We start from the raw sequence: 24,411 nt of genomic DNA, 5'->3' as shown, positions 1-24,411 counted from the left end.
ACTATTCGTAACTAGCTAACCGTATAAAGTACTCAAACGCAATTCCTGTTGTCGCACAAAGGCTAAACAAACACATACTTGACCAATACTGTCAACTAGAGAGATATATCCCTTACAATAACTTTTAAGGGAAATTAGGTTAGGCGGCCAGCTGGAGACGTGACTTTTTAGGGTTAGCTAGCTAGCTACAGTAGCTAACCATTAACACTCAACTTGGCTAGCTAGCTAGTAGCTAACCAGTCAGAGAATAAAACAGTCCTGAACAGTCCTCAACAAAACATTTGCGTCGTTGAAAAGTTCCATCCTCCAGTTAAGTTRTTCATTGCGTCCTCAAAAAAATCTACAAAATAACCCAAAAATTAAACTATTTATCAAAATATAACTAATTGAAAGATTTCACAACATAGTCCTCCACCAAATAGAGGTACTTCGTAATCTGTCATAACAGCGCCTCTCCCTGGTTAGATATAATATTGCATGAAGGAGATTCACTCCAACACGGCTGGAGAGACGAAKGAGCACCTTGCCTGACTGCATCACTTTTTCCAAACAGATTTTAATAGCAAACATTCAAGATAAGGTTTGGATAGGGGTTGGGAATAAGTCCAGGTTTTAGGGTGAATATGAGTCTGGTTTGGCCCCTAGGGGTGGTATGCCTATTAGGTTGAAATACAATGGTTTGTTATGGGGTGCCTAGTCCCCTTGCCCAGCTGTAATTCGAACCCTGTACTGGATTACAAAAGTAGATCAAAGTTGACTTTATAACAGCTTAAATCAGTGACTCTGCGCAGTTGTCCTTCTATAACAATTACTCTGTTGAATTGGACTATTGAGACTTCCTCCATGGTTTCCTCTAGGATTGTCCTCAACATGTTTTGAGTGTTCTGACTGTGCTATTTGTRCTGGCTGCTGCTACTGGTCCTTTGCCTACAGCTTTTTCACACACACGCTTTTCCATTAACAGAGGCAGGGGAGGGAACAGCAGTCAGCAATAATATTTGTGGTCCAGGCTTCGTGGGTCACTGGCTGCTGATAAGCAGGGGCAGAGCTGCTTACTGTCCCAGCCTGCGTTGTTGCAACATCACATTTTATACACCAGCTGTCCTCTGGCCTGGAGAGAGGGGTGGAGGGACGGTTATGACTGGGAAATGTATGAATGGAGGTTGTGTGTGTGTGCGCCTTCCCAATAATGTATGAGTGATTGAGAGGGACAGACATGTTTTGTAAATTAATACRGAGTTTAAAGATGTGTGAGGGTGTCAGATTATGTGCAGTGTTAGAGGACCAGATAAAAGGGAGGATCATTAACCTTCTACCCCTATTAGAGATTGGCTAATTATCATAGGACACTCCCCGTAATAACCAGTCTTTGTTGGCCGGTGATCACACAAATAAAGTTAAACACGAACAAGAAATAGACCACACTGTTCACGATGATAACTTGACCTGCATTTAATGTCAACATGCCGACTGAGAAAGTAACAAATGTAACAAGTCCAAATGAAATAAAGTGCAAAATTACTAGGTGTCCCAAATAGAAAGGTCCCCAAAAAATACACACACACACACACACACACACACACACACACACACACACACCACCACACACACACACACACACACACACACACACAAATGTACACTTAAACGATTCCGTATATGTTCTGAACGTAAAATCTCCTAAAAGACAATCCCAGAAGACTTTGACTCATTGTCCCGACGAATCTCCCCCTCCTTCTCCTTTTCCGTCTTCTTTTCTCTCTTCACCTCCTCCTTCTCTCCCATTCTGTCTTTCCTCAGGATCCTCAGTGGCCAGAGAGAGGGGTTGCGGTGGTGGTCATGCCGACTGGCCGTGTCGCAGCAGGGAACACTCTTGTCTCCAGTGAGGAAGTACAGGAGAGCGTTCAGCCAGGCATTACAGGAGGCCAGTGGCCTAGTGACCTTGTAGCAGATAGAGATTGTCTTCATGGCATTGCATCCTCCCATCTGACCCCTCCTGAGGAGCAGGAATAGTGTCCGGGTAACGTGGAAGGGGAGGAAGCAGAGTGCGAACAGGAGAGTGATTGTGATGATGGTTTTGATGGACTTGCGGCGCCTGCGGATGTAATGGGAGTGCTGTGAGCTGGAGATGGAGATGGACGTCCTCTCCCTGCGCCCTTCTGACCCCCCACCACCTCCCTCCTCGTCTCCCCCCACCTGGGAGCTGGATGGGGAATGCAGGGTCCTAAAGATGGTCCTGACTACCTGGGAGTAGCACCATGCGATGATGGTGAATGGGATGAAGAACCCCAGTAGGTGCAGGACGAGGCCGTACGGGACGTATTCTGCAAACTCATTATCAATAGCATCATCCCAACAGTTCACAAACACCTTCGGCCCACCACCGAGTACATCTCCACCCCACTCCTCCTCAGATCCATTCCCCTGCTCTCCTGCCCTCCCTCCACCACCTCCTCCTCTCACCACATACCCCGTCTGGGCAAACCTAAAGATGGGACAAGTAAGCACGAACACCACCACCCACACCATGGCGCAGATCCCCCTCACAGCCCCCTTGCTCTCCAGGGTGATGGTCCTCATGGGGTGGCAAATGCCTAGGTAGCGGTGGACGGAGATACAGGTGAGGAAGAAGATGGAGCAGTAGAGATTGAAGTAGAACAGGAAACGCACCAGGCGACACATGAAGTCCCCAAACACCCAGCGGTCTCGCAGCATATAGCTGGCCACCAGGAAGGGCAGGGACAGGCCGTACATCAGGTCCGTGGTTGCCAGGTTCACCATGTAGATCAGAGACGTGGTCCAGCGGCGGGGGGCATTGCCGTGGCGACAGCCACCATAGCGACGGCAGGAGCGCACCAGGACAATGGAGTTAAGCGTCAGGCTGAAGAAGAAGGTGAGGGAGTAGCAGAGAGGGAGGAAGATATACTTGTAGGACTCGTCAATACTGCAGGGGGAGGGGGAGAGAGGGGGGGGTGGGGTGAAGGAAGAGAGGGTCTCTGTCATAGGTGTGCTCTCTGTGGTGTTGGAGGCTTGGCTTATACTCATGGTTGACTGTGGTTGTTTTTCTCTCTTCTGCAGCGTCTCATGTTCCTTTTTCATCAAGCCTTCCTTGGGGCAAATTCTTCTGCTTGTCTAGTGTTCCTGTCATTTGCTCTCTCTCAGGTGTGGTTGTCTTCTAAACTGTACTCTCCAGGTTTGCAGATAGTTTGAGGGAAGGAATGTTCTCTGCATAAGGGAGAAAACAAGTGCTTTAGTTTGGAAATACTCACTAGGAATGTTTTTAGCTGATTATGGACAATTCTCGGTCTATTAGCTCTTCAATCAGTAACACACTCTTCCGGAAACTCTCCATTCATCCATACTGCATTTCTGATCCGCTTTGACCATGAGTACACTCAAGCCCATGTTTTGGAGTAGATTGATCCACTGTCCAAGAATGTGACATATTTTGAAAGTTTATGCTAAGTATCAAGAATGGAAATGGGACCAATGACAGTGGGTTCTTCTTGTGTGTTGTTGTGCACAGTGTGTGTGTGTTTGTGTATTTGTATGTTTGTTTTCTTTAGAGGATGCACGTAAATGAATGCTAAATTAGTTGGAAAATGTTGTTTATGTGCTCAATGTTTACCTTCCTCATGTTTATCTTCCATGTTGGGAGTGTTTATCACACAGAACTCTCTCATGGCCTTCCAGTGGAAGATAATTGGTTGAAACTTGGTTTAGTTATTCCAGAAGCCTTCACATGTATCTCTTTCTAATAACAAGTGGATTGGAACATTTAAAGGAGCACATTACCTCTTGGTGCAGGGGGGGTGTGTATTTCATGGGAAGGTGCAGCTAAAACTGTCTTGGTCCCGATGGACCTCCTATGACCTTCGCTGGTGCTGTAAATAATTAATATCCATTCATTCAGACAGATATGCAGAACGGAAACCCAATACAAGCAACTGCAGGCGCTAATACTGCAATTCTTTTGCAACATTTTATTATCATCGCTTCAAATTATGTGTATTGAACATATTAACCATTTTGTAAAATCAAGAATGTGTGGAAATTGGGTATTTATACCATTTTAAACGTTTTATTACAGCAGTAAGGAAAATATTTATTCATCATCCTCTGTATGTTTGTGGGGATGGTGTTGATATTTTCACTTTGTTTTAATAATTCACGTTACGTATATATAATGTGTGAACAAAGCAATGTCTACAGCAGAGTATGTACAGTATTATGTGTTAGGTTTAAAGTATAAATATAATATCTTACCTGGTTTTCTGGTGATATAGATGTATTGTCCTTTGTTTGTCACTTTAAAATATACCAGCCTGTTTCTTCTCCTACTTTTGTCCCCGTACCCATTGAGCTCTTCAGTAAAACACTGCTAATATGTAACATTAACTTCCGCTTACCTTTAACACACTCATATAGCTCTATTATTTTATTCCTCTCCCCCTCCTGCTCTCTCTATCTCTCCTCTGGTGCGGGTTAGTCATCCCTGACTCTGTTGCTCAATTATCCCTCCTCCCTCTGTTTTACTTTATCCTCGTCAATACCCTCCCTCTCCTTCTATTTTTGTCCTCTAAATCATTAGTGCTGAGCTAGTCAACTGAAGGTACACAATGGTACACACACACACACACACACACTCATTTGCTTGCTCGTACACATGTACACACACTATAGATTCAAACAAATAAATGAAAATCTTGTAATGACCAACTGGCAGGTGTCTTCACTGACATTTTCAACATGTCCCTGATTGAGTCTGTAATACTAACATGTTTCAAGCAGACCACCATAGTCCCTGTGCCCAAGAACACAATGGCAACCTGCCTAAATGACTACAGACCCGTAGCACTCACGTCCGTAGCCATGAAGTGCTTTGACAGGTTGGTAATGGCTCACATCAACACCATTATCCCAGAAACCCTAGACCCACTCCAATTTGCATACCACCCAAACAGATCCACAGATTATGCAATCTCTACTGCACTCCACACACTCCACACTGCCCTTTCCCACCTGGACAAAAGGAATACTTATGTGAAAATGCTGTTCATTAACTACAGCTCAGCATTCAACACCATAGTACCCTCAAAGCTCATCACTAAGCTAAGGTTCCTGGGACCAAACACCTCCATCTGCAACTGGATCCTGGACTTCCTGACGGGCCGTCCCCAGGTGGTGAGGGTAGGTAGCAACACATCTGCCACGCTGATCCTCAACACTGGAGCCCCAGAGGGGTGCTTGCTCAGTCCCCTCCTGTACTCCCTGTTCATCCATGACTGCATGGCCAGGCACGACTCCAACACCACCATTAAGTTTGCAGACGACACAACAGTGGTAGGCCTGATCACCCACAACGACGAGACAGCCTATAGGGAGGAGGTCAGAGACCTGGCCGGGTGGTGCCAGAATAACAACCTATCCCTCAACGTAACCAAGACTTAGGAGATGATTGTGGACTACAGGAAAAGGAGGACCGAGCACGCCCCCATTCTCATCGACGGGGCTGTAGTGGAGCAGGTTGAGAGCTTCAACTTCCTTGGTGTCCACATCAACAACAAACTAGAATGGTCCAAACACACCAAGACAGTTGTGAAGATGGCACAACAAAGCCTATTCCCCCTCAGAAAACTAAAAAGATTTGGCATGGGTCCTGAGATCCTCAAAAGGTTCTACAGCTGCAACATCGAGAGCATCCTGACTGGTTGCATCACTGCCTGGTACGGCAATTGCTCGGCCTCTGACCGCAAGGCACTACAGAGGGTAGTGCGTACTGCCCAGTACATCACTGGGGCTAAGCTGCCTGCCATCCAGGACCTCTACACCAGGCAGTGTCAGAGGAAGGCCCTAAAAATTGTCAAAGACCCCAGCCACCCCAGTCATAGACTGTTCTCTCTACTACCGAATGGCAAGCGGTACCGGAGTGCCAAGTCTAGGACAAAAATGCTTCTCAACAGTTTTTACCCCCAAGCCATAAGACTCCTGAACAGGTAATCAAATGGCTACCTGGACTATTTGCATTGTGTGCCCCCCCCAACCCCTCTTTTTACGCTGCTGCTACTCTGTTTATCATATATGCATAGTCACTTTAACTATACATTCATGTACATACTACCTCAATTGGGCTGACCAACCAGTGCTCCCGCACATTGGCTAACCGGGCTATCTGCATTGTGTCCCGCCACCCACCACCCCCTCTTTTACGCTACTGCTACTCTCTGTTCATCATATATGCATAGTCACTTTAACCATATCTACATGTACATACTACCTCAATCAGCCTGACTAACCGATGTCTGTATGTAGCCTCGCTACTTTTATAGCMTCGCTACTGTATATAGCCTGTCTTTTTACTGTTGTTTTATTTCTTTACTTACCTATTGTTCACCTAACACATTTTTTGCACTATTGGTTAGAGCCTGTAAGCATTTCACTGTAAGGTCTACACCTGTTGAATTTGGCTCATGTGACAAATAAACTTTGATTTGAGCTAGCAGCATCACAGACACAGCGACAGCACACAACCTGAAATAACTAAGGTTTATTGAATGCAAAATAATTTTAAAAGTAAATACTGAAAAATACTTCAGAGACAAAAAAGTTAAATGTTACTTCAGAGCACTCATCCCTTTCCCATAGCTATGAATCTGCTATCACAGTTAATTCTTCCATCAACCTACAAATACACAAGATTGTGAAAGTACGACATATAATAATTGCATGACAAGGCACAATAGGTCATATGGCCAGGAGTTTTTCCTGACCTGAACAGGAAAGAGGGGGTCAGTAACTAGAGCCTGGTGTTTGCTACTGGTGAGTTCACATGGTCAGGAAAATCTCTTTTACCTAGACATAATGAATGGAATAAGGCAATTCCACACCAGCATGGCCCAATTTTTTTAGGGTATCTCAGATTGTTCTGGCAATTCTCACATAAAAACTTAATTGAGAGGAAGGATGTTTAACATGCTTTATACATTTGTATCACAAACCATTTAAAAAAAAGAATGAATGATGAATGTGGCCATTTTAGGCTCTTTTAGACCCTATAATCCGTGAACCATACACGGTACAGACATCTTGGTGTCATTATACTCCTTATAGTGTGCTTTAAAATATGGAGTACGGCTGTATTCAAAAAAAAAAAAAATCACATTAATTTATTCAACATTAAAAATATTATGAACATCTCAAAAATACCCTTTTTGATTTTGCTTATTTTTTAGACATCTTGTTTAGAACAATATACTCTTCAAGCACATATTTCGAAGGTGGGTTCTGCTAATTTGAAGAAATTATCAATTTAATACATAGAAATTGACATGGGTTAAGGAAGGACCTATCACAGTTCCTTTTGAATCCATTTTTCCATTCACTGTGTTGATGGTGCTCATAAAATTGTTTATAACTTTAAAAGTAGCAGAGASCCCACTCTGGAACGTTGATGTACTTGTAGAGTATATTGTTTAAAAAAGGGCCTAAAATGGCCACTTTAATAAGTTTGTTACAAATGTAAAAGCCTATCAAACATCCATCTTCCCAATGACGTTTCTATGTGATAATTGCCAGAACAATCTGAGATACAAAATTATTTTCGGGCTTTGCTCACATGGAATCACCCAATAGCAGCTTTGTGGTTTCCTATGCTGGTGGTAGTTATAGTTATGGCCGCAAACCACCTAGGTATATCACAAGAGTCAACATACATGTCAATACCCACAGGCGTATAGGCAATATAAGTGGACAATTCCCTTACATCAGCAACTATACAAGGGGATAATTATCCTAAATTAGAAACAAAGAAGCTTCTCTACCAAATTGTTACAGGACAGTTCCCTTTAGCCTGAATATGTAACCCCTTAGCTTGTTTTACACAGGCTGTAAGTGTACAATTCCCTTACATTAATAAGTCAAGGATATTGCAATGTTTACACAATAAAACTTGTGGAAAAGCTGGTATCCCTCAGATATGTAAATGGCTTAAACTATGGCTGTGAAGATTCTCCGTCTGAAGGTTCTCCCAAGATAAATACGATTTTCTTACCACCGGCAATGGACTAGGAGTCAGATATTAGAGATGTTTCAAACATCACAAATGGCTTAAACTCCTCTTTCTGATATGAACTCTTTTTTGTTAATTAAGTACATGTGTACATCAAAATAGGTCCTAATACAGTACTCTCTCCACTAATGATGATAATGAAGATTATGCTGTTCAAGATCAGGTGGGGATGATGAGGAGAAAGTTATCCATCAAATGTATTTATAAAGCCCATTTTACATCAGTAGATGTCACAAAGTGCTATACAGAAACCCAGCCTAAAACCCCAAACAGCAAGCAATGCAGATGTATAAGCACTGTGGCCAGGAAAAACTCCATAGAAAGGCAGAAACCTAGAAAGAAACATACAGAGGAACCAGGCTCTGAGGGGTGGCCAGTCCTCTTCTGGCTGTGCCGGGAGGAGATTAGAAGAGTACATGGCCATTTAAGGCCACATTGTTCTTCAAGATGTTCAAACATTCATTGATGACCAGCAGGGTAAAATAATAATCACAGTGGTTGTAGAGGGTGCAACAGGTCAGTACCTCAGGAGTAAATGTCAGTTGGCTTTTCATAGCTGAGCATCCGTACCCTGCCTGTGTAATGTGGATTGCATTATGACGCCGGCCCAAGATGGCGCTCATTAGTGTTCATCATCAACATTTCTCCTTTTTAATCGATGAATCATATGTTAAGTAGGGTATTATGGCAACACTTCTGACAGTCTCATAGTGGCATATCTTGGACAGCATCACTTTATCCACTGTTGAGCACAACAACTTCCTGTCCTGTGCACCTGTGGGTGAGGGTTATGTCAGATCCTGTACGTCCAGGAGCATGGCGTCCTGTTTGGTTCTCAGCTGGTCCCTTATCAACAGGTGACCCACCAACTCTGAGCTCAGGTCTGCAAGAATAGAATAGAATATTACTTTGCACAAAAACATATAGATCCTAAAACACAAAAACCGTACAGCAAGCACTCACCTGCAAGTTAATTTACTGACACATTATTACCATGTAATAACCACCTTTTTTCCATGTATGTCACGTTCCTGACCTGTTTTCCTTGTTTTTGTATGTGTTTAGTTGGTCAGGGCGTGAGTTGGGGTGGGCATTCTATGTTATGTGTTTCTATGTTGGGTTAAATGTGTTGCCTGATATGGTTCTCAATTAGGGGCAGGTGTTTGACGTTTCCTCTGATTGAGAACCATATTAAGGTAGGCTGTTCTCACTGTTTGTTGGTGGGTGATTGTTCCTGTGTCTGTGTCTGTCGCACCACACGGGACTGTTTCGTGTTCGTTCGTTTGGTTGGTTAGTCTGTTCCTGTTCGTGCGTTCTTCGTGTTATATTGTAAGTTCTCAAGTTCAGGTCTGTCTACGTCGTTTTGTTGTTTTGTAATCTATTCAAGTGTTCTTCGTATTTTCGTCTTGTTTAAATAAATTCTTTGTCTGCATACAACGCTGCGTTTTGGTCCAATCCCTACTCCTCCTCTTCGTCTGAAGAGGAGGAGAGAAACCGTTACAGAATCACCCACCAACCAAGGACCAAGCGGCGTGGGAGAAAGCAACAGCGATCGCAGGATTTCGGACATGGGAGGAAATATTGGACGGTAAAGGTCCATGGGCACAGCCAGGAGAATATCGCCGCCCCAAAGCTGAGCTGGAGGCAGCGAAAGCAGAGAGGCGGCGTTTTGAGGAGCTAGCCCGGAAGCAGGAGAAGGATCTGGGCTACACTACGTGGGAGGAGATCGACAGGTGGGCGATCGACCCAAGGAGAGTGCCGGAGCCCGCCTGGGATTCTCTGGCGCAGTGTGAGGAGGGATACCGGCGAATGGAGGCAGCACGACGACGGGGGGGTGGCTAAAGGGTAGTGTGGCGAAGTCAGGTAGGAGACCTGCGCCAACTTCCTGATCTTACCGTGGAGAGCGAGAGTACGGGCAGACACCGTGTTATGCGGTAGAGCGCACGGTGTCTCCTGTACGTGTGCATAGCCCGGTGCGGGTTATTCCACCTCCCCGCACTGGCAGGGCTAGATTGAGTATTGAGCCGGATGTCATGAAGCCGGCCCAACGCATCTGGCCTCCAGCGCGTCTCCTCGGGCCAGCATACATGGCACCAGCCTTACGCATGGTGTCCCCGGTTCGCCTACATAGCCCAGTGCGGGTTATTCCACCTCCCCGCACTGGTCGGGCTACGGGGAGCATACAACCAGGTAAGGTTTGGCAGGCTCAGTGCTCAAGGGAGCCAGTACGCCTGCATGGTCCGGTATATCSGGCGCCACCTCCCCGCCCCAGCCCAGTACCACCAGTGCCTATACCACGCACCAGGCTTCCTGTGCGTCTCCAGAGCCCTGTTCCTCCTCCACGCACTNATCATATATGCATAGTCACTTTAACTATACATTCATGTACATACTACCTCAATTGGGCTGACCAACCAGTGCTCCCGCACATTGGCTAACCGGGCTATCTGCATTGTGTCCCGCCACCCACCACCCCCTCTTTTACGCTACTGCTACTCTCTGTTCATCATATATGCATAGTCACTTTAACCATATCTACATGTACATACTACCTCAATCAGCCTGACTAACCGATGTCTGTATGTAGCCTCGCTACTTTTATAGCMTCGCTACTGTATATAGCCTGTCTTTTTACTGTTGTTTTATTTCTTTACTTACCTATTGTTCACCTAACACATTTTTTGCACTATTGGTTAGAGCCTGTAAGCATTTCACTGTAAGGTCTACACCTGTTGAATTTGGCTCATGTGACAAATAAACTTTGATTTGAGCTAGCAGCATCACAGACACAGCGACAGCACACAACCTGAAATAACTAAGGTTTATTGAATGCAAAATAATTTTAAAAGTAAATACTGAAAAATACTTCAGAGACAAAAAAGTTAAATGTTACTTCAGAGCACTCATCCCTTTCCCATAGCTATGAATCTGCTATCACAGTTAATTCTTCCATCAACCTACAAATACACAAGATTGTGAAAGTACGACATATAATAATTGCATGACAAGGCACAATAGGTCATATGGCCAGGAGTTTTTCCTGACCTGAACAGGAAAGAGGGGGTCAGTAACTAGAGCCTGGTGTTTGCTACTGGTGAGTTCACATGGTCAGGAAAATCTCTTTTACCTAGACATAATGAATGGAATAAGGCAATTCCACACCAGCATGGCCCAATTTTTTTAGGGTATCTCAGATTGTTCTGGCAATTCTCACATAAAAACTTAATTGAGAGGAAGGATGTTTAACATGCTTTATACATTTGTATCACAAACCATTTAAAAAAAAGAATGAATGATGAATGTGGCCATTTTAGGCTCTTTTAGACCCTATAATCCGTGAACCATACACGGTACAGACATCTTGGTGTCATTATACTCCTTATAGTGTGCTTTAAAATATGGAGTACGGCTGTATTCAAAAAAAAAAAAAATCACATTAATTTATTCAACATTAAAAATATTATGAACATCTCAAAAATACCCTTTTTGATTTTGCTTATTTTTTAGACATCTTGTTTAGAACAATATACTCTTCAAGCACATATTTCGAAGGTGGGTTCTGCTAATTTGAAGAAATTATCAATTTAATACATAGAAATTGACATGGGTTAAGGAAGGACCTATCACAGTTCCTTTTGAATCCATTTTTCCATTCACTGTGTTGATGGTGCTCATAAAATTGTTTATAACTTTAAAAGTAGCAGAGASCCCACTCTGGAACGTTGATGTACTTGTAGAGTATATTGTTTAAAAAAGGGCCTAAAATGGCCACTTTAATAAGTTTGTTACAAATGTAAAAGCCTATCAAACATCCATCTTCCCAATGACGTTTCTATGTGATAATTGCCAGAACAATCTGAGATACAAAATTATTTTCGGGCTTTGCTCACATGGAATCACCCAATAGCAGCTTTGTGGTTTCCTATGCTGGTGGTAGTTATAGTTATGGCCGCAAACCACCTAGGTATATCACAAGAGTCAACATACATGTCAATACCCACAGGCGTATAGGCAATATAAGTGGACAATTCCCTTACATCAGCAACTATACAAGGGGATAATTATCCTAAATTAGAAACAAAGAAGCTTCTCTACCAAATTGTTACAGGACAGTTCCCTTTAGCCTGAATATGTAACCCCTTAGCTTGTTTTACACAGGCTGTAAGTGTACAATTCCCTTACATTAATAAGTCAAGGATATTGCAATGTTTACACAATAAAACTTGTGGAAAAGCTGGTATCCCTCAGATATGTAAATGGCTTAAACTATGGCTGTGAAGATTCTCCGTCTGAAGGTTCTCCCAAGATAAATACGATTTTCTTACCACCGGCAATGGACTAGGAGTCAGATATTAGAGATGTTTCAAACATCACAAATGGCTTAAACTCCTCTTTCTGATATGAACTCTTTTTTGTTAATTAAGTACATGTGTACATCAAAATAGGTCCTAATACAGTACTCTCTCCACTAATGATGATAATGAAGATTATGCTGTTCAAGATCAGGTGGGGATGATGAGGAGAAAGTTATCCATCAAATGTATTTATAAAGCCCATTTTACATCAGTAGATGTCACAAAGTGCTATACAGAAACCCAGCCTAAAACCCCAAACAGCAAGCAATGCAGATGTATAAGCACTGTGGCCAGGAAAAACTCCATAGAAAGGCAGAAACCTAGAAAGAAACATACAGAGGAACCAGGCTCTGAGGGGTGGCCAGTCCTCTTCTGGCTGTGCCGGGAGGAGATTAGAAGAGTACATGGCCATTTAAGGCCACATTGTTCTTCAAGATGTTCAAACATTCATTGATGACCAGCAGGGTAAAATAATAATCACAGTGGTTGTAGAGGGTGCAACAGGTCAGTACCTCAGGAGTAAATGTCAGTTGGCTTTTCATAGCTGAGCATCCGTACCCTGCCTGTGTAATGTGGATTGCATTATGACGCCGGCCCAAGATGGCGCTCATTAGTGTTCATCATCAACATTTCTCCTTTTTAATCGATGAATCATATGTTAAGTAGGGTATTATGGCAACACTTCTGACAGTCTCATAGTGGCATATCTTGGACAGCATCACTTTATCCACTGTTGAGCACAACAACTTCCTGTCCTGTGCACCTGTGGGTGAGGGTTATGTCAGATCCTGTACGTCCAGGAGCATGGCGTCCTGTTTGGTTCTCAGCTGGTCCCTTATCAACAGGTGACCCACCAACTCTGAGCTCAGGTCTGCAAGAATAGAATAGAATATTACTTTGCACAAAAACATATAGATCCTAAAACACAAAAACCGTACAGCAAGCACTCACCTGCAAGTTAATTTACTGACACATTATTACCATGTAATAACCACCTTTTTTCCATGTATGTCACGTTCCTGACCTGTTTTCCTTGTTTTTGTATGTGTTTAGTTGGTCAGGGCGTGAGTTGGGGTGGGCATTCTATGTTATGTGTTTCTATGTTGGGTTAAATGTGTTGCCTGATATGGTTCTCAATTAGGGGCAGGTGTTTGACGTTTCCTCTGATTGAGAACCATATTAAGGTAGGCTGTTCTCACTGTTTGTTGGTGGGTGATTGTTCCTGTGTCTGTGTCTGTCGCACCACACGGGACTGTTTCGTGTTCGTTCGTTTGGTTAGTCTGTTCCTGTTCGTGCGTTCTTCGTGTTATATTGTAAGTTCTCAAGTTCAGGTCTGTCTACGTCGTTTTGTTGTTTTGTAATCTATTCAAGTGTTCTTCGTATTTTCGTCTCGTTTAAATAAATTATTTATGTCTGCATACAACGCTGCGTTTTGGTCCAATCCCTACTCCTCCTCTTCAGACGAAGAGAGAAACCGTTACAATGTAATGACTACGATTTCCATGTTATGACCATGATTTTCATGTTTTTATCTAACCTTTATTTAACTAGGCAAGTCAGTTAAGAAGAAATTCTTATTTACAATGACGGCCTAGGAACAGTTGGTTAACTGCCTTGTTCAGGGGCAGAACGACAGATTTGTACCTTTTCAGCTCGGGGATTCGATCTAGCAACCTTTCGGTTACTGGCCCAACGCTCTAACCACTAGGCTACCTGCCGCCCCATGTAAAGACCATGATTACCATGCAATGACCGCCTACTGACCGTGTATATCGTGGTTGAGTGAGGTCCTGAGGGAGTTGAGCTGCTGTATTGAGCAGGTCTGCAGGTCACAGCGTTCCAGATGCGTCCTCTTAGTGATCACACTACTGCAAGCAAGGTGCTGTGACACACAGGAATTATTTACACATACCAATCCTTACCTCTCTCCCACCACATGCCCACTGTTTCCCTCTATTTCTTCCAACCCTATTTCTTTCGCTCCACAGTCCACACTTCTCCATTCTTCTCACCTCCTCTTTCTGTTCAGCTAACAGCTTGTTTTTGAGCGCACACAGTGCGGCCCTCACTTCCAACTTCAGGCCAGAGGGGTGGTAACCATAGCTACCTGGTCCTATAGAACCCTGACAAACAGGAAACACAACAAAAGCATGGCATGGGTACATATGCATATCTTAATATCTGGCCCTAGAGTGCCGCAATGTGTGTAGGTTTTTGTCCCAGTTTTGCGCTATACTATAAAACAGGAGGGACTCGCTCACCTCTTTGACAGCCCCCTCCTCATCCTCACTCTCACTGTTGTTGATGTAGCATAACTGTAGATTTTTTTGGTTGTGGAATCTAAAATAAGAAAATAAAAGGCAAAAACAGCATGAACACTTAAAAGAGAGAACATAAATTATATGGTTTCAAAGAATACAGAATGAAGTTGAGAATGAGAYTGACTGTTTTTGACTTTTGTTACCTAGACGAGACGACCGTGACTCGACATCTTCCGTAGTCCTCCTCATCCTCCCATTCATCTTTCCTCCACAGCCCACCCTGCCTCTCTTCCGACCAGCCCCCTGACACACTCCCCTGTTCCGACCCACTCGTACTCTGAAAGAGAGGAACAGAGGGAGGGATCAGGGATGGAGGGATGACATGGGAGGAGGGAAGAGGTGAGATGTGTGGTAGCGGGGGAGTTGAGTGTAAGCAATGGGTGTCATTAAACCCATCATTGCAGTCTTTTTCAATGCCGGTGGATATTATTAACATGTATAAAGCAAAGAGAGTAGGATTACGTTGCCCCTAAATGCCGATGGGCACTCTGACTATTTGCATTGACCCCGCTTTTTAATTTTCCAATTACATTCTTGCACTGGCTCTATGCACTCACTAGACTCTCACACATACTACATTGACACTCCAACACACACACTGCTGCTACTCTGTTTGTTATCCATCCTGATTTCCTAGTCACTTTTACCCCTACCTACATGTAATATTACCTCACATCCCTGCACATTGACTCGATACCGGTACTCCTTGCATACAGTATAGCCTCTTTATTGTGTTACTATTTCCTTTTTTTGTTTCTTATTTGACCATTGTATTTGTTTGTCTTACTTTTTAACTCTGCATTGTTGGGGAATGGCTCATAAATAAGCATTTCACGGTAAAGTCTCACCTGTTGTATTCGGCCGCATGTGACAAATACAATTTTATTTTATCTATGGTCAGTGTTGTGTTGTTCCTGATAATTATTATGGTCAGGGTTTGGGGCGGGTAAGCTGATCTCAGGACTGTCACAACATCTTCACCCTCCCTTCATGCCCTCTGACCTTTGCCCTTTCTCTCCTCTCCTCCTCCTGTTTCTCCAGTTCAGCGATCCTCAGGCTCAGGTCTTCCCAGTGCATGATGGGTAGGTCCTGGTCGTCCTCGGAGGACTCTCCATTCTGATGAAGTCGCCCCGCCCCTTCCCCAGCAAACGGCTGTGTCTCATCACTCTCCTTCTCCTCCGCTGTCTCTCCCTCCATCCTTCACCCTGTTGTAGTGGGCAGATGGCAGAGAAAGGGAGGCCAAGGAAGAGGATTTGATTCATTTTAATTTGGTATAAAGTGATTCATGGTGGGTTGTCTCTGATAAATAAATACAGTTTGTTTATAAATTAGCAGCTGCCAACATCATTATACACTGTGCACAATCTTACAATAGGATACTCAGGGGGAAAAAACAAGTATTGCTTAGAGAAGTTGGGAAACACTTGGCCTGAACTGTAGGAGAGACTAGTCTATTTCCTAATAGTGAATTGTTTACCTTTCCCATCAACTGAACTAGGATTACATGCACTAGACTACACCCAAAATTCCCACTCTGTTTTAAAAGCTGGAAGTAAATACTTTTCAGACTCGCTATGTCTGACTGTAGAACGATTGCGCTCAGATTTCTTGCCGCGAATGTGCTGGAAGGCGCGCACGACACGAATACAAAGTAACTCTTCTCCATTGATATTTAACTCACACACATGCCACACACATCGTTGAAGACTTGTTGTTTACAAGTTGAACATTGAAAGGGGCGGGTGGCAAGCGGATACTTTGACTTACCTATTCCAGACCGTGGTGCAGTTTTCCTATTCCCAACATCGCGGTCTCCTTCTCTTGTTTGTGTCTTTTAAAATTTGATAACGTACGGTTTCCCAGTGGTGTATCGTTTTAATAGCCCACAATAAGCTATTAACTTGATTAAACTCTTCCTTGAAGTTAAGGAAACACCCTGCCTGCCTGCCTTTCTCCGGTACCCCTTCCCTTTCCTCCCGCCCCCTCTTTCCTCTGACACGTTCCCACAGATTTGTAACCTCTACCTTCTGCAGCAGGGGGGAAATACGACCGCTTCCTACATCCAATGCGCCACCAGTTGAGCCCTCCGTGCATATCCCGTTTAATTAGCGTTGTTTCGGGTTCCTGTAAAGTTTGACATTACATGCAATATCCATTTAAGATTAAAACGAGCGGGTGTGATCTGACTCTGGTCCTACATTTCGATCGGGAAACAATGTAAAGGGGAGTTCTAAGAAAGGGTTAGAATGTACTCTTTGGTGTCCAATTTCTTTCAAGCAGGGGCGCAACTTTGGTTTTAGAAGTGGGAGGGATATTACTATTATTATATATTTTTAAATCTAGTCAGATAAGCACTCCAAACGGCCAACCCGACCGCTTGGAGGTGTCCGCATGGACCTAGTTCTAAGAAAGGGTTAGAATGTACTCTTTGGTGTCCAATTTCACAATTTTTGGAGATGACGATTCAAACCAGATGGGAAAACCCGGTGGGAAACAGAAAGTCACGAGGATTGCTTTTAGTGACAGTCAAAGGCATTACAGCATTTGGCGAAAAAACGTAAACATCTCAATTGTTTTTCAAATAATATCATTCTTATGAGGGAAATTTAAAAAATATTAAAATAGTAATTTAATAAAAAGTGGACAATTTGGTTCTATTATTTCCTTGTCATTTATTTTTAATTAAAAAAAATATATATTTTATTTTTGCATTTTCCAATTAAGAACATTCAAAACAAAAGTGAGAAGATATTTTTATATCCGTGAAGCTGGGCACTTTTGACATTGGAAACACATTTTGTAAAGTTAATTAAGGATTCTATTGAAATACAATATTTAAAAAAATATTTAATATTGATTAATGTGACAATAAGATATTACATGTTTTCTATTTACAATAAGTGAAAGAAACAAAGTCGGTGCATTTGTTATAGTCTACTAACATGATTTTATCTAGGATTGTGGATGAAAATGTATATATTACTTACATTTACAATACATAATGTCAAAGTAACATTTCAGGAGAGAAGACCTATGTCATTCTGTCCGTTTATCCAAAGCTTTCAAGCAGGGGCGCAACTTTGGTTTTAGAAGTGGGAGGGATATTACTATTATTATATATTTTTTAAATCTATTCAGATAAACACTCCAAACGGCCAACCCGACCGCTTGGAGGTGTCCGCATGGACCTAAAGTATACCGTTGCCTCGTTTTGTATCACATTCCAATTWTAAAACTGGGGTGTGTAAAAAATGCAATTTCAGTAATTTCCTCTTTTCTGCTCCCCTCTCCCAAMCTGGTCTACGAGCATTTCATATTATTCTGTATTCTGCACGTAAATCCGTCCCACTCCATTTGTATGATATGTTGCGTTTCGTATGGTATGTATTAATTTGTGAATGTCCATCACCCATTTCGTATGATATGTTACAAATTACAATGTTATATATTACGAATTTGCTTAATGTCGAATATATTACAAATTTGCAAAACGTACAATGTTACGAATTTGCTAAACTATAAATATGTTACGAATTTGCAAACTGAACAATATTTTACGAATTCTAGCTAGGTGGCTAACGTTAGCTAGCTGGCTAACGTTTAGGTGTTAGTTTAAAGGGGAAGGCTTAGCTAAAAGGGTTAAGGTTATGGTTAACTAACATGCTAAGTAGTTGTAAAGTAGTTAAAAAGTAGTAAGTATACTGTACAAAAATATAACCACAACATGTAAATTGTTGGTCCATGTTTCATGAGCTGAATAAAATATCCCATACATTTTTCATATGCACAAAAAGCGTATTTCTCTCAAATTTTGTGAACAAATTAGTTTACAATTCAGAAGGGAAGGGAATCAGTCAATTTAAATAAATTCTTTAGGCCCTAATCTATGGATTTCACACGACTGGGAATACAGATATGCATCTGTTGGTAACCGATAGATAACTTATAAAAAAGGTAGGGCCGTGGATCAGAAAACCAGTCAGTATCTGGTGTGACCACCATTTGCTTCATGCAGCATGACACATCTCCTTCGCATAGAGTTGACCATGCTGTAGATTGTGGCCTGTGGAATGTTGTCCCACTCCTCTTCAATGGCTGTGTGAAGTTGCTGGACATTGGCGGGAACTGGAACATACTGTCGTACATGTTGATCCAGAGCATTCCAAACATGCTCAATGGGTGACATTTCTCATTTGCCAAGATATTCCATCTACCTGGCAGGTGTGGCATATCAAGCAAGCGAGCATATTAAGTGAGTATGATCATTACACATGTGCACCTTGTGTTAGGGACAATAAAAGGCCACTCWAAAATCTGCAGTTTTGTTGTACACAACACAATGTCACAGATGTCTAAAGTTGTTACACAAGGCCATTTTAGAGAATTTGGCAGTACGTCCAATTGGCCGCACAACTGCAGACCACGTTACTACACCAGCTCAGGACCTCCGCATTTCGGATTCTTCACCTGCATGATCATCTGAGACCAGCCACCTGGACAGCTGATGAAACTGGGTTTGCACAACCGAAGAATTTCTGCACAATCTGTCAGGAACCGTCTCAGCATCCGCTCATCTGCGTGTTCGTCGTACTCACCAGGGTCTTGACCTGACTGCAGTTCGGCATGGTAACCAACTTCAGTGGGCAAATGCTCATCTTCGATGGCCACTGGCACGCCGGAGAAGTGTACTCGTCACGGATGAATCCCGGTTTCAACAGTACAGGTCAGATAGCATGTATGGCGTCCGTCGTGTGGGCGAGCAGTTTGCTGATCACATATGGTGGTCACACCAGATACTGACTGGTTTTCTAATCCACGCCCCTACCTTTTTTTTAAGGCTTCTGTGACCAATAGATGCATATCTGTATTCCCAGTCATGTGACGTCCATAGATTAGGGCCTAATGAATTTATTTCAATTGACTGATTTCCTTATATAAAATGTAAGTCAATAAAATCTTTGAAATTGTCGCATGTTGCGTTTATAATTTTGTTCAGTGTAGTTGAAAAGTTTCTAATTAGCTAAAATTGTCTGTGATGAGATTTGAACTTGCAACCTTTGTGTTGCTAGATGTTTGCGTTATACGCCCACCCATTTGACCAACCACCCTACTTTTATTTTTGCCTTAAGTAACCATCTGTCTTACGTAACCATACCAAACGTTACATATCATACTAATGTCACTGTTCTGAATTTACCCATTTACTATGCTACATCTAGTCTATGAGACCAGGCCGCCTCTCCTCCTCATTCACCAGCATGCAGTTCCTGTTGCTCCCACTGGGTGTCGCTGATGAGTCGATCGTTTAGCTGCCTGTAGTTCTGTGGGTGAACATGTCTCTGCCTCCATACCTCCTCATACAGGCTCTGTGTGACTGGGGGCAGAGGGGAGAACCAGGCCCAGCTGGGCTGGCTCCAGGAAGGGGTAGCTGAAGTTGTAGCCCGTACAGAACAGCAGGACCTGGGCCTGGGTAATGGACCCATCCTGGAACTGCAGAGACCCACCCTCCTGGACCTCCACCACAGGGGTAGCCTGGCAGACCCAATAGGGCAGAGGGAAAGGCAGGGGCTCAGAGTCACCTGGGCATTGGATCAACCCAGTTCTAGTGAGATGTCCAGTCCTGAGGTGCCAGCACCCAGCACCACCACCGACTGACCTGAGATAGGCTCTGGGTGGCGGTATAAGTGACTGTAGATCACTTTGCCTAGAAATAGAGACAGAGGGATGAGAGAGAGGGAGATAAAGAGAGATGGCATGAGGCAAAGGCCATGAGTTTTTCCTGACCACCTAACCTGGCCCAGACGTTTTCCAGATCAGGTCACATAGTCAGGAAAACCCAGGCATGAGATATACACTACATTACCAAAACTATGTGGACACCTGCTCGTCGAACATCTCATTCCAAAATCATGGGCATTAATATGGAGTTGGTCCCCCCTTTGCTGCTATAACAGCCGCCAATCTTCTGTGAAGGCTTTCCACTAGATGTTGGGACTTGCTGCAGGGACTTGCTTCCATTCAGCCACAAGCGCATTAGTGAGGACGGGCACTGATGTTGGGCAATTAGGCCTTGCTCACAGTCTGGGTTCCAATTTATCCCAAAGGCGTTCGATGGGGTTGAGGTCAGTGATTCATCACTCCAGAAAACACGTTAACATTGCTCCGAAGTCCAGTGGCGGCAAGCTTTACACCACTCCAGCCGAAGCTTGGCATTGTGCATGGTAATCTTAGGCTGTGTGTGGCTGCTCGGCCATGGAAACCCATTTCATGAAGCTCCTGACGTTGCTTCCAAAGGCAGTTTGGAACGTGGTAGTGAGTTTCTTTATAGCACTTTGTGACATCTGCTTATGTAAAAAGGGCTTTACAAATACATTTGATTGATTGTTGCAACCGAGGACAGACGATGTTTACGCGCTACATGCTTCAGCGGTCCCGTTCTGTGAGCTCGTGTGGCCTACCACGTTGCGCTGAGCCGTTGTTGCTCCTAGACATTTCCACTTCACAATAACAGCACTTACAGTTGACCGGRGCAGCTCTAGCAGGGCAGAAATTTGACCAACTGTCTTGTTGGAAAGGTGGCATCCTATGATGGTGCCATGTTGAAAGTCACTGAGCTCTTCAGTAAGTCCATTCTACTGCCAATGTTTGTCTATGGAGATTGCACGGATATGTGCTTGATTTCATACACCTGTCARCAACAGGTGTAGCTGAAATAGCCGAATCCACTAATTTGAAGGGGTGTGGCCACTCCTTTGTATTAATAGTGTAGGAAGAGAGAGAGAGGGCTAGATGGTGATGCTGGTATGCACCTTTAAATCGCTCAAGCCCAGGGATGGATAGGATGTGGGGGTCAGAGTAGTGCCTACGGGGAGAAAGGGAGAAAGGGGTCAAGGGTTAGGGTGAAAACGACAGGGGTCTGTTGTCAAGTGAATATCTAAAGCACATCCACATCTCTTACCCGCTGCAGATTAACACAGAATCAAACGTTTCAGTGTTACGTGATCCCGACTTGTCATGTGAAGTCACCTCCCATGCCGACATTAGTCCCTTCTCTGTTGCCATGGTGACAGGGATCACTTCCTCCAACACGGTGCTGAACTAACAAATAGTGGGGGAGAGATGGGTTGAGAGGCTTTAGTCTTGTCCTATGAAAACTAATACACTTTTTCCTTTTTTCACCTGAAATCGATGCGTGTGGACATTCCTTCTCTACCCCTGACAAAGGACCATGAGGCATTGTGTGTGAGTGGACGGTACCTACCCTGATGTTTGGTGTGATGCGGTGGCTCTGGCAGTATCTCTCCAGATATCTCTGCACTTCCTGGTGTGTTTGGAAGGAGGAAGCTGGGGGTCAAAGGGGAAGTCAGGGAACATCATCACCTCCTTTGGCAAGTTGGTCCTGCATAGAGGGAGGGACAGTAAAACATGAGACACACTATAAGACCTGGGTCATGTCAGAGAGAGAGAGAGAGAGAAAAACAGAGAAAGAGGGGTGAGATTAGAGTGTTACAGTACCTGAGGTCTCTGTACATGTTGCTGTGAATGGGCAGCCCGTTGTCATAGCTACCGGTAAGTTCCTTGTAGAACCAGGTGCCAGCCACGTGTTCCGTGAGCTCGTAGGCGACGGGTGGTGCAAAGGTGTCTGGGCGGGACAGGATGTGACGTGCAGCACACAGACCTGCATCTCCCTCACCCACCACTGCAACTCGCAGCTGGTGCATCGTCACGGTCCTGTCAGAGGACACAGACAGACAGGGGGACATGCCAATCACAAAGCCTTGAATACAATTACATCAGGGACCTATTCAGGAGGGTGTTTATAGCATTAGAGCTAGAGAACTGAGTAATAACATAAGAAAACTGACAGGAGCACTGTGAAACAACACTGACACCCAATAGACAATTTGAACGGCCAGCTGCCTGAATTCGTTTTTTTGTTTTTTTGTTGACAGATTCCGTATGAAAAGCGTGACACACACACACACACACACACACACACACACACACACACACACAGACTTTCCAAATGTGGGTCTGTCAAAATAAAAGTCCTGCACGTGCGCCATATGTGGACAAAAAAGGAATAACTTGTGGGGAACTTTTATTTTGACATGAGAAAGGAGAAGGGTTAGAGGAAGTGGGTCTACAACAGACGCACATTTGAAAAGTCTGTTTAATAATACGATCCTTTCTATATTTTGTTCCAAATTCCCCCGTCATAATGACCAACCGTCCTGCCCACTGGCACAGTAGTTTGAAATGGAATTGTATTTAACTTCTGGCTTCCCATGGACTGTTTCTGTGCAACCCAGTACAATTGAAAGCAACACTAGAGCATTTAAATAAACTTGCGTTGCTAAAAGCACCTACTCAGGCAGCACACCATACAATCAATTGCCCTTTGGGCCACCATAATCATTGCTCTTGAAAACCCTACACTCTCGAAAACCGTTCTCCGTAAGTAGGGTTTTAAGGCGATAAATTCACCCACTTTTGCGTTCATGTGAACTACAATTATGACACTGTGTTTTAACATTTAGAAAGTCAATATTCATCTCTTCCAAACCRGTTTTCGAAACATATGCTGATATACCCCTTATCTTTCACATCATAGAGAAATAATATTTAAAATAAAAATATATACTTACTGTAGCATTTTTACACATTCAATAGCTGTGTGTGCCTCCAGTTAACAAACTACACTTCCTCCCCAGTTAAGATCACACATAGGTATTTGGAGAACGCTAGATGGCTAATTAGCACAGGTGGCCAAGCCTAGTCTCATAGGCTAGACGTAACATAGTAAACATGAAACCGGACAACTCAAATTGGTATGATATGTTACGTTTGGTATGGTTACATAAGACAGATGATTACTTCAGGCAAAAACAAAAGGAAGGTGTTTGGTCAGGGTGGACGTATAACACGAATGTCTAGCAACCTAAGGGTCGCAAGTTCAAATCTCATCATGGACAACTTTAGCATTTTAGCTAATTAGCCACTACTTTGCATGTTAGCTAACCCCCTAAGCCTTTAACATATTTCCTAAACTTAAAACTAAAATTTGACAGATCCATTGGATTTACTAATACTTTCATCATGGACCACATGCAAAGTGTAGCTACAGCTTTCAATACAAGTGTTGTACTGTATACAACTGCTGGTATCGACACAGCTCTGTCTTCTGTGGCTAAAGCAGTCTGGACTGGTTGAAGCAAAGTGGAAAGGATTATTTTTTAAAGTGTTTCAGTCTGCCGTGAATCATCATAATTCATACACCAGTAAGCATCTATAGATAACATGCCAAGATAGCTACATGTACATACGTTGTCTCAACTGTATCAAAGTCATTTTCATTTTCATTGCTAGTTATATAGCTAGCTAGCTAGACAGTTGCATACAGGTACTGTTATAACTTGCTTCGTCCTGCAATGAGCCATTGTTTACAGATGACTCGTTGCGGGATGAAGCAACGTTAAGACAGCTAACTGAGCTGGCCAGTTGCATTCTGCTTTTAATAATAAAAAAAAAWATATATTTTATTTATTTAACTAGGCAAGTCAGTTAAGCACAAATTACCTGAAAAATGATGAGTGTGTCTAAGGGCTTTAGAGGGTGCGAATGATGCTAAATGGGCATAAACAAAGAAGAGCACTGCAGCTGTTCA

At 43.3% G+C, this 24,411-nt stretch overlaps 3 protein-coding genes across 3 annotated transcripts; all 3 read right to left on the bottom strand.

Moving 5' to 3' along the window:
* Positions 1-1,433: 1,433 nt before the first annotated feature.
* LOC111981508 (P2Y purinoceptor 3) lies at positions 1,434-4,489 on the bottom strand. The gene is made up of 3 exons (XM_024012797.1): positions 4,267-4,489; positions 3,796-3,884; positions 1,434-3,225 (listed from the first exon to the last, which is right to left on the bottom strand). The coding sequence occupies exon 3, from the start codon at positions 3,097-3,099 to the stop codon at positions 1,681-1,683; it is 1,419 nt and encodes a 472-aa protein (XP_023868565.1). The 5' UTR covers positions 3,100-3,225; positions 3,796-3,884; positions 4,267-4,489; the 3' UTR covers positions 1,434-1,680.
* Positions 4,490-10,875: 6,386 nt separating this feature from the next.
* Positions 10,876-17,172, bottom strand: im:7136398 (schwannomin-interacting protein 1). Its single transcript, XM_024012902.3, has 7 exons — positions 16,512-17,172; positions 15,747-15,949; positions 14,888-15,021; positions 14,685-14,763; positions 14,436-14,546; positions 14,188-14,305; positions 10,876-13,294 (listed from the first exon to the last, which is right to left on the bottom strand). The coding sequence occupies exons 2-7, from the start codon at positions 15,939-15,941 to the stop codon at positions 13,200-13,202; spliced, it is 732 nt and encodes a 243-aa protein (XP_023868670.1). The 5' UTR covers positions 15,942-15,949; positions 16,512-17,172; the 3' UTR covers positions 10,876-13,199.
* Positions 17,173-17,666: 494 nt separating this feature from the next.
* On the bottom strand, positions 17,667-21,980 carry LOC111980823 (uncharacterized). The gene is given in 4 exon segments (XM_024011831.2): positions 17,667-20,314; positions 20,317-20,448; positions 21,554-21,606; positions 21,703-21,980. Coding segments are annotated over 4 exon segments (504 nt in total). The 5' UTR covers positions 21,807-21,980; the 3' UTR covers positions 17,667-20,099.
* Positions 21,981-24,411: the final 2,431 nt, after the last annotated feature.

Source organism: Salvelinus sp. IW2-2015, linkage group LG20 (assembly GCF_002910315.2).
Source record: "Salvelinus sp. IW2-2015 linkage group LG20, ASM291031v2, whole genome shotgun sequence".
NCBI classification, from domain to species: Eukaryota; Metazoa; Chordata; class Actinopteri; order Salmoniformes; family Salmonidae; genus Salvelinus; species Salvelinus sp. IW2-2015.
This window is presented reverse-complemented; position numbering and strand designations above follow the sequence as displayed.

Bases quoted from the DNA above. Each gene is read 5' to 3' on its own strand.
- im:7136398 (XM_024012902.3), bottom strand. From the start codon at position 15,941: ATGGAGGGAGAGACAGCGGAGGAGAAGGAGAGTGATGAGACACAGCCG. The intron at 14,547-14,684 runs GTGAGCGAGTCC...CCTGTTTGTCAG, and splicing joins AGGAGGGGGCTGTCAAAGAG to GGTTCTATAGGACCAGGTAG. The intron at 13,295-14,187 runs GTCAGTAGGCGG...CTATTCTTGCAG, and splicing joins ACTCAACCACGATATACACG to ACCTGAGCTCAGAGTTGGTG.
- LOC111981508 (XM_024012797.1), bottom strand. From the start codon at position 3,099: ATGAAAAAGGAACATGAGACGCTGCAGAAGAGAGAAAAACAACCACAG.